The sequence below is a fragment of the Drosophila serrata genome, unplaced genomic scaffold, assembly GCF_035046125.1.
Source record: "Drosophila serrata isolate PLE 108 unplaced genomic scaffold, ASM3504612v1 contig_293, whole genome shotgun sequence".
Lineage (NCBI taxonomy): Eukaryota > Metazoa > Arthropoda > Insecta > Diptera > Drosophilidae > Drosophila > Drosophila serrata.
In genome coordinates, this window is record NW_028257191.1 from 1,089,024 (window position 1) to 1,098,826 (window position 9,803).

General features: G+C 34.3%; 1 protein-coding gene across 1 annotated transcript; it reads right to left on the bottom strand.

Annotated features, from left to right (window-relative positions):
* Positions 1-2,423: 2,423 nt before the first annotated feature.
* Positions 2,424-3,005, bottom strand: LOC147643093 (uncharacterized). The gene is made up of 4 exons (XM_086836879.1): positions 2,987-3,005; positions 2,870-2,899; positions 2,575-2,798; positions 2,424-2,522 (listed from the first exon to the last, which is right to left on the bottom strand). The coding sequence occupies exons 1-4, from the start codon at positions 3,003-3,005 to the stop codon at positions 2,424-2,426; spliced, it is 372 nt and encodes a 123-aa protein (XP_086693005.1).
* Positions 3,006-9,803: the final 6,798 nt, after the last annotated feature.

The window sequence follows — 9,803 nt, forward strand, 5'->3', positions numbered from 1 at the left end:
AGAATTCACTCTTCAGTCACTGAAGTTCAGTGGCAGACCGACCGTGGAACGATGAGTAGGGGTGCGTTTCTTCGCGCTGTGCTCGCACGTTTGTATCCGTGTGCAAGTTTCTGTTTGCAGTCTTTTTCATAGATTTCGGACGGCCACAGCCAGTGCGCCGAAGCTGCGGCTCACTTGCTTATGACGTCACAGCAATACTTAGCGGCTAGCGCTTGCATTGGGGGACAAATTATTTAAATTATCTAACTATAATTACCACTTATTTTAACTTAATTTTTTTGTCTGACAATATATGTATTTCCCAAAAGGCATTTTTGACCGACCAGAAACAAATCAACAATTCATCTATGTTTCATCAACAATTCATCGATGTTTCATCAACAAAATATCGATTTTTCATCAACAATAAATCAATTACAAAACATAATTAAGGGATTTCATTTTTCAATTTATTGACTTTTGTCATATAATCTTAAAATTAAATTACTTTTTAAATTAATATTATGCATAAAATAATATAAATAATCAAATTAAAAATAGTTCTTATAATAATAATAATACAAAATAAATTAAAAATAATAATAATACAATATTAATAATAATAATAATGAACATGAACACTTAAACGTTTTTTTTTTTTTCATGGGAGCTTGCTCAACCAATTTTAAGCACCTGTGCTAGAATTCCAGAATTTTAGTCTGAGGATATCCTGTATTTCGAAATATACTCACCGATTGTTCCTTCACGGTGATCGGTACCAATATTCGCTTTCAAAATCTCATAACGAGATACATCGGCAGGTGTGAATTTAAATGATAAATCTTTTAGGTAGAAGAACCAGAGCTTCGGTTCAAGAGTTGTAGGCCGCGATGTTTGAATAGCTCCGTTGGACTCTGCATCATCTGTTAAGTCCTGCGGTTTCGGTTCATTAACATGTCCGAAGATCATTCTGAAGCTTTCCAAAGTAGAATGAATAATCCATATGGCTAGCCTTGTTGTTAATATAATTGATTCATCCAAGAACATTAGCGCGTTAATCGATCTTGTGCTTCCCAATAATGCGCCGACGCAGTGTACGAAAAAATACATTGACTGGTTATATGATGATGAATAGGCTGACTTCATTCTTAGTCCAAAATCAATTTGATAGGGGAAATATGAGTCTTGATTATCTAACTCATCCAGACCAATGAAGATTTGCTTATAATTCTTTGCCACGGTTTCAGTGAAACACCAATATCCGATGTTGCAGCAACTGGTGTATCCCAATACATTGGAAAGATGTTGAATTGATGTTAGTCCAGCACAATCTCTAAATCGTGATAAGACTGTTCCCAATCGTAGGGGAGCCAATGGGTGTGTTTTGTTCTTGTACATGAACATGTCAAATGCTGCTACTAAAGCCTGAAAGGCAGGGAGTTGCACCCAGCTGGAATAAGCGACATCAATAGATTCAAGGTGATATGAGAACTTATTCCCTCCTCCCTCTACGAACCCTCCCATGACAGACCTTATTTTTTCGATTATCAAGGACTTGTGAGCTGGGTGTCCAGCCCTGGTGATGGGATAGATGCTCAGTATATAGAGCGCCATGGCATTGACCTCACCAGCTTTCAATGTAGAGGTTCCTTGAGTTCCCGCCGGAATGGCTGGACCAGCAACCAGCTTGTAGATGTTTGCTGGGGTAATCACTGCACCCTTCCCAGCTATGGTCACCCCATATGAGGTCCAATCATCATCCAACGGCTCACTTTGGAGCGTGAGGAAGAATCTATGCAAAAAGCACAGGGCCACGTCACTCCGAAGGTCATGACCTTCCAGGCCTTTCTTAACGATCTGGCACAGAGTACCCCAATTGTAGGTGGAAGAGTGCGGGATGGTGATTCGGGGTTTAGTCCCCTCTGCTTCAAACCACACATGCGGCTTCTCAGCAGGAAGCTCTAAAGCTAAACGAACCGGGATAGGTAGAAGCTCAGAAGTTGCGATCTCATTCAGGACATGTGCATTTAGAAGGTTCTGGTTGATGTTACGATTCAGGGTCACATCGTAATCTCTGATCACTTGAGAGGGTGGAGTTACTGGATCCATAGCAGCTCTAAGTCAAACTTTGTCAATTATGATACGAATTGATGATTTTTGTTATTGTTTGTTAAGATATTGAAAAGCGCTTGGACCACATTCCAAGACGTCTTCATTCCTTTTTCTTTTTTTGTTCTGCGCCTCCAAATTTTTGGCGCAACGAAGGCTTTTAGTCAAGAGTTTGGCAGGTGGCTCCGTTGCATCAACTTGACTAATTGCATCTGAAAAAGGAAAATATGGAAAATAAATCGAAATCAAAATCTACAAAAAAAATACATAATTACCTAAATGTGCAGAGTAGAACTTCTTATGGTCTCGAAGGCTTTTTTTACACTTCGCACCATCTATGTTATATTGTACTCTAGGTAAATTGCTTCGCCTAGGATATCTTTTATTGTTTTGTTTACTTTTCCCTTCCTCAATATGTCTACCATCGTCTTAGTCTAAAAAGAAAAAAAAATATATACAAAAGGTTAAATGTTAAGAAATGCTTACAAGTTTCGGCAATGATTCCTCATTTATTAAGGAATCCGTTTTCTGGAGGTCTTCTTCCGTTTTTAGAGGAAACGAGACCTCCAGAGAACTCTTGTCCTGCGCCTTTTCCTTGAAAACGACCTTAACAAAGGCAGTTAGGGAACCGATGGCATCAGTCATCGCTGCAAGGGAAGATTTAATAACCTCCACATCCTCCCGCATCTCCTTCACATCTTTCTGTAGACCTAAATGATTAAAATGTTGTCATATGTAATAATTATTAAAAAAATGTAAATAAACTTTATAAAATACTTACTATCAATTTTTTCCCAAAAGGCATCGTTCTCTGTAGAAACAAACAAAATCATTATTTACTAAAATATCAGAGACATATACATAGAACATGCTGATTTGCCAGCCTGTGAATACTTACGGCTCATAACATGATCCATTGAGAAATTCTTAGCTGGAGCACTCATAATAAAGCTTAATAAATAAAAAATAAGAAATAAGAAATAAGAAATAAGAAATAAGAAATAAGAAATAAGAAATAAGAAATAAGAAATAAGAAATAAGAAATAAGAAATAAGAAATAAGAAATAAGAAATAAGAAATAAGAAATAAGAAATAAGAAATAAGAAATAAGAAATAAGAAATAAGAAATAAGAAATAAGAAATAAGAAATAAGAAATAAGAAATAAGAAATAAGAAATAAGAAATAAGAAATAAGAAATAAGAAATAAGAAATAAGAAATAAGAAATAAGAAATAAGAAATAAGAAATAAGAAATAAGAAATAAGAAATAAGAAATAAGAAATAAGAAATAAGAAATAAGAAATAAGAAATAAGAAATAAGAAATAAGAAATAAGAAATAAGAAATAAGAAATAAGAAATAAGAAATAAGAAATAAGAAATAAGAAATAAGAAATAAGAAATAAGAAATAAGAAATAAGAAATAAGAAATAAGAAATAAGAAATAAGAAATAAGAAATAAGAAATAAGAAATAAGAAATAAGAAATAAGAAATAAGAAATAAGAAATAAGAAATAAGAAATAAGAAATAAGAAATAAGAAATAAGAAATAAGAAATAAGAAATAAGAAATAAGAAATAAGAAATAAGAAATAAGAAATAAGAAATAAGAAATAAGAAATAAGAAATAAGAAATAAGAAATAAGAAATAAGAAATAAGAAATAAGAAATAAGAAATAAGAAATAAGAAATAAGAAATGAAATAAGAAATAAGAAATAAGAAATAAGAAATAATAAATAATAAATAATAAATAATAAATAATAAATAATAAATAATAAATAATAAATAATAAATAATAAATAATAAATAATACCTAGGTAAGGTTTTTTTCGGTTTCTGAACCGGGTAGGTGAATATTTTAAAGATATATAGAACGATTTCGCTCTATAAATGCCCGATTCGTCCTATAAGACGCCTACGGACTAATAACCTCCCATTGAAATAAAAGCCTAATAATAATGCAGCAAGGGTATTAAAACTATCTTATTTTTATGAGGAAGCCATTGGAATAATGGCTTTCCTACAAAAATCAGTTACAGAAAACCTTTCTAAAGCGGAATCCTCTTCTAAAATACCCTCGCATATACCCACATCAAAGGAGCTTATTGGCTCATCATAAAAACTAAAGAGCTCAGAGAATCTTTTTCCTATAATAAAAATTTCTCCCTCCTCTTCAACTAAGGAATCTATTTTAATAGGAACTATATCCTGAACAAAACAAAAATTATCGGGACTTTTCCCGCTAAGCTGACAACCTTTTAATTTCAAAATTCTCCCTTCTATTTTAATGTGTTGCTCTTCTTTTTTCACTAATTTCTCTTCACAAATTTTCCTGTATATTAGTTCTAGAATTTGTGTGGGTTTTCGGACAAAACGCTTTAGGGTCTGCAAATAATTTTCAAAGGCGTAAGACGAATCATTAATCGGATCTCCGACTACTGTGATTGTATCGCTTAAATAAAGCAAGCCGTGAACATTGTATGAAACACTGTTCTCGCCAAAAATCAAAGGGAAATTTTCAACTAAAACATTTAAAATTTTCTGAGAAACGTTAATATTTTGAGGCCCTTGTTTTTCAGAGCAGAGCAATGTATATGCGCAATGCAAAAGCAAAAATGCATAATATTGATCTTTTTTTATTGTATCCTTAAGAGCTACAATCCCAGTATACAATAAAAACTGTCTGAATTCTGTGGCCTTCCAGTTTGGGAGCTCCAACAAGGTTCTCGGCATGCGTGCAAACTCTTTTGGAATATACCTACTTATTGACGTCAATGTTTTTGAAACAGTTCCCTTTTCAATGTTGCTCAATTTTTCTGCAACTTTGTTATTATACAATCTATATAAAAATTTTCGCATTACACCTAGTTCGACCAGATGCATACAATCAAGAGGAACTTGTGTTACCATTGAAACTCCAAGTTTTTCAAAAGCGGACTGACTGTACATTTAAATATTTCAAAGTGTGATGGCTAGGATGCTTTCTGGTACGAAAATCTTCGTCGGAAATTGTATCCTCACACTTTGTGCTATACGTTAAAACTGAATTAATTTTTGTTGCAACCTGCAAGCACTTTGTACATCCATGGCTGGATGTGTGACCAGGAGTGCCTGTCACGTAAGCTCTTGCAGGAGCATCGCAAATAATTGACCTAAGCTTTTTTATTTAATATAGTGTTCCCATTCTGGATCATATCGTACAACTCGGTGATAAATTTACTTAAAAATTCATCACTATCAAGAGGTTTGTTATACCCCATGAAAACACCTATTGGCAGAACAGGAAGATTTCGAATGTTATTAATTCGAATTAAAATTGGCCACAATTGGGCACAAGAACTATTAAATAATGGAAGTCCGTCAATATTGACATCAATACTTAGGTATTCCGGTATATCTTCTAAAGCTGCAATTTTTTCTAACTGTTTGCTTAAACCGATATGCAAATAAGAGCCCCCATTTATTTGCATAATATCAGGTTTATTACTGCAATTAAATCTATAAAATGGCTTTATTTTTAAATTGTGACGATTAAGAATATTTATTAAATCTGTCGCACAATTTCTTGTAGGCTTATGTCTTAAATACCATTCTTTTAATTCGGCATTTAAATAATTTTCTTTGCCAACATCTGCCATTTCTGCATCTATTCCTTCCTCAACATATCATATAGAACTAGGAGACCTAGAAGAAAATTTAGAATTTCAAAATGCAGCTGCTGCAAGTCTTATTCTTTCTTTCAATTTATCCTGCTCTTTCTTAACTAACCTACGCATTTGCCTATTTCCAATCATTTTTAAATTTCTTTATTATTTTTAATAGCTAAAAAATAGTGAAAAGCTTTAAATTGAAAATAATTTCTATTTTTAAATTTTTATAAATTAATAAATATTTATTATTAATTAATTAATATTAATGTTCATTCAAAAGTTGTAAGACTTATAACTTCGATTTACGAACGCGTACGAACGCGAAGATTAACGAATATTTGGTGAAAATTTCAATTGTTTTTAACTTTCAGATTTCGAGAAAATCAAATAACAGTGAGTGGTGTATTTGGGCTGATATCTAAGGCGCGAACTATAAAAATGGAACCAGCAGAGAACCACTCGCTGAACCAGACCATGGAACCATGTTAAGAAAAATACTAAAATCCATAAATATAGCAATTTGTTGAATAAAATATTAAGAAACGAATTTGGTAGGATTTTCATCAAAATCTGGGAAAATTACCTATTTCGTTCCTTTTAAATTGTTTTAGTATATTTTACGACGGACTGTATGCCCCTCCCCGACAAGCACAATCGACGCTAACTTTTACAAAAATCTTACTCCCTTAAATGAACGCGTGCAAACTTGCACGGTATCTCAAACAATAGGGAAAAATATTCTCTAATTTCGAATTAAATCTTAATTCGCTCTAACCGTCAGATTTTGAGAAACTAGCGTTTTCTTTTTGCGACTTATTCATTTCGATAGGGCCGCCTCCCACTCCCTATCGATGAATAGCCCGCCAAAAAATATTCCTATTGACCATTTAAGAATTGTATAATATATGCATGCCCCATGAATGGAATTGACATTCCAAGCATTTTGGTAATGTATATATTATATATTGCATATAAAATATATACAAAATATTTCGATATATCGATAGGGCTGCTTCCCCCACCATATCGATGAATATATCGGAAACTAAATTCCGGTAAATCAAATTTACTGGAATCCTGAAGTGAGCACGCGGTTTTACAGGAATCTTTTTAAAGTAAGCGCACAATATTTGTTATAAAATGTTTATTATTTTCATTTTTTTTTTTGTGCAGAAAATGAACTTTTACTTCTTCGGTGAAAGCGGCAGCCGTCCACCACGTCGCGGTGTGGCCGGTCGTGGTCACAGTCATACTGGGCGCGTTGGTGGAGGCGGCGGCTTCCCAGGACGAGGTGGTGGTGGCGGCGGAGGACTCCCTGGACGCGGTGGCCTTAACAGGCAACAAAGGTTATCATATGCCTTTATGATCGCTCAGAGCTATCCACCAGATGAGAATCGTCGTGTTCGGCGAGCAATCATGGAGGTGCTCCGCCCTTTGCCAGAACAGCAGATTGTTCCACAGCAGCAGCCTCCGTCGCAGCAGATGCCGGTCGATGAGGAGCAGCAGCAGCAACAACAGCATCAGCCGGAGGAGGAAGAGGGGCTAGAGGAGGAAAAATGAAATAAAAATAAAATGTCCCCCCATTAAATACATCGGAATTGTTTGGTGTTTTGTTTTACATAAATCAACAAATGTCAAAAAATGTTTATAAATAAGGGCTTTTGTTCATGATAGTAAACCTATTCTAGCTACAAAGTATTCGCAATGAATGAGCTTTTAGTTAAATTAGATAAAGTTCAGAAAAACTTAGAGCCTAAATGCATAATAGATATACCTAAATTCAACTGATGGTTAGTCGGTAGACATTAGGTAAAGGCCTCATTTCAGCTCCAAATTAATACTAGCTAGAGGTAAATCCGCAACATTATTATTTTTACCGATGCGCTGAAATGTAAGCTTCAACTTCCATCAGTGGCACGAGGCCAAGTCGAACTTCAATCATTGATTGACATTAAGCGGTGGGTGATTGGACGTTCGACATAAACAAATGGCCAACACGAAACATGAAACGTGGCAGTGCACTCTGGGCCATCGTTGGCAATCGAGTTCAGCGCATGTGGATGCCGTTTAAGCCATGACGAAGTCCAAAGCGCCGACCAACTAAAACTACAGGCGCATTATAATGCAATTCATATCTTTGTTTTCAACAGATTTTCATAAAATTTTAGATATAGCCCTTTTTATTATTCTAGAATTTGGATTTTCATTTCATGAAAATAGCGCTGTTTATAATTTGTTAGCTGATACGGTCTATCCCTGGTGTTTTGACCTTAAGTTGATTTCTAGCGTTAGTTGTAGGGTAAGGGGGGATGAATTGTGTGTTAATATTGGTTTAGCTTTCCTTTGTGAGATCTGAATGTTTTTGTTGTTTTTAATTTTGTTTTAATACAAAACTTTATTTATTAAAAAAAATATATATATATAACTTTATTATTTCATTTTCAGACAGTCTATTGAGACTGGGGCTATAGGCATATCAGGGAATTTATCAAATAGCGATTTTAATGCTTTTTTCACAATATATAAACAAATATCTGAAGTCAATGGCGGTTGGTTTGAAAGCAAGAGTACGACTCATAAATTGAGCAAACTTGTATTTCAAAGTTAAAGTTAAAGATTCTAATATAAAAGTACCATCCCCAGCTTCATCGCAAAAAGATGAAATAGAAGCAAGTGCTGATCCCGTTTTTACTATTTTAAAAGGCCACTTTGAAGCTCTAGAAAATCTTTCAAGTAGTATAGTTTCAATTTCCCCACCCAACCCGATAGAAGAAAGCCTTATTGAAGCGAGATTAAAATGTCTTCGCAAGGCATGTCGAGGGACATGCCTGAGGGAGAATTTTTACTCAATAAATAATGCATGCTCCATAAATTTTAAGTCGATAAGACTTAATCAAACATCATTTGTGGCCTATGCGTATTGCTCAGATCCTTCTTGTAATTTTTACATGTTCAAAGGGTCTTACAGTGGATCAGTTCAAGTTTTTTCGACTAAGTTAAACTTGACACATTCCATAAAATCAATGAAAACAACTCAGTGTAGGGCCATAAATCGGTTTCTTGTCAAGCAGGAAATAAAGGGCATCACTGCTTTTAAATACAGGAATAAACTATTAAATAAAGCCAGTACAAATTGGGCATTAGTTGGTAATGACCCAATGATAAATGATAATTTATCATATTATAGAAACCTCATTTCAGAAGAAAATGCAAAAGAGGACTTTGAAAAAGATCGCTTTAAAGATGCATTTGACATGAAATGCAACAATTTTGGACATTATATTCAGCACCTATCAACTAGGTTTGAGCTGTACTTATGGAGCAAAGACCACATTAGTCTGTTCCTCAGGCGCATCAAAAAGGATACGTTGTATAGCCAATGTTGTTCAGCCAATGAAATTTGTAGGGAAAATAATGTTTCTCCACTTATTGGTGGCACATATTCCAGAGCAACACATCGTGTATCCCGTGCCCAATTCTATTTCGTCGAACCATTCCGCCTATGATATTGGCCTTTTTCCAAGCGAGCTTAATAGGTTTTCTCGACAAAATAAATTCAAAAACAGATGTCAGCTTTGCGATCATCCAAGCGGTTCTAAGGGAATTTAATGACTTGGATAGCATACAACAGCTTGTGTTTTAATTTTGTGTACCAAAAAAGAGAGACATTCCCGACAGTATGCGTTCAGTTTTGCACGAGCCACTATGCAAAAATAATGTGTTCAGACATTGACAAAACTGTTGGGTTGTCAAATGTTGCATTAAGAGATTTCTTATGAAATGCCCTGGGTCTGGCTTATAATATAGGTACTGTTAGTGAATTAGAAAAATGGTTCTTTAATATAGTAACCATTCTTTTATCTCCAGTTATAAACAACAAGGTACGTGAGGCTAATTCATACTTATTAGGTAGTACCTCGATGGCTTTCGATTTGAGAGAGCATGAGACAAATGGCAAGCCAATTCGAAAGAATATTTACTACACACTTAAAACCAATGCTGGTAAAAGTGAATTTTATAAACGATTCGAAATAATTAAATCTCAAGTATTAGAGATAAGTTTATCA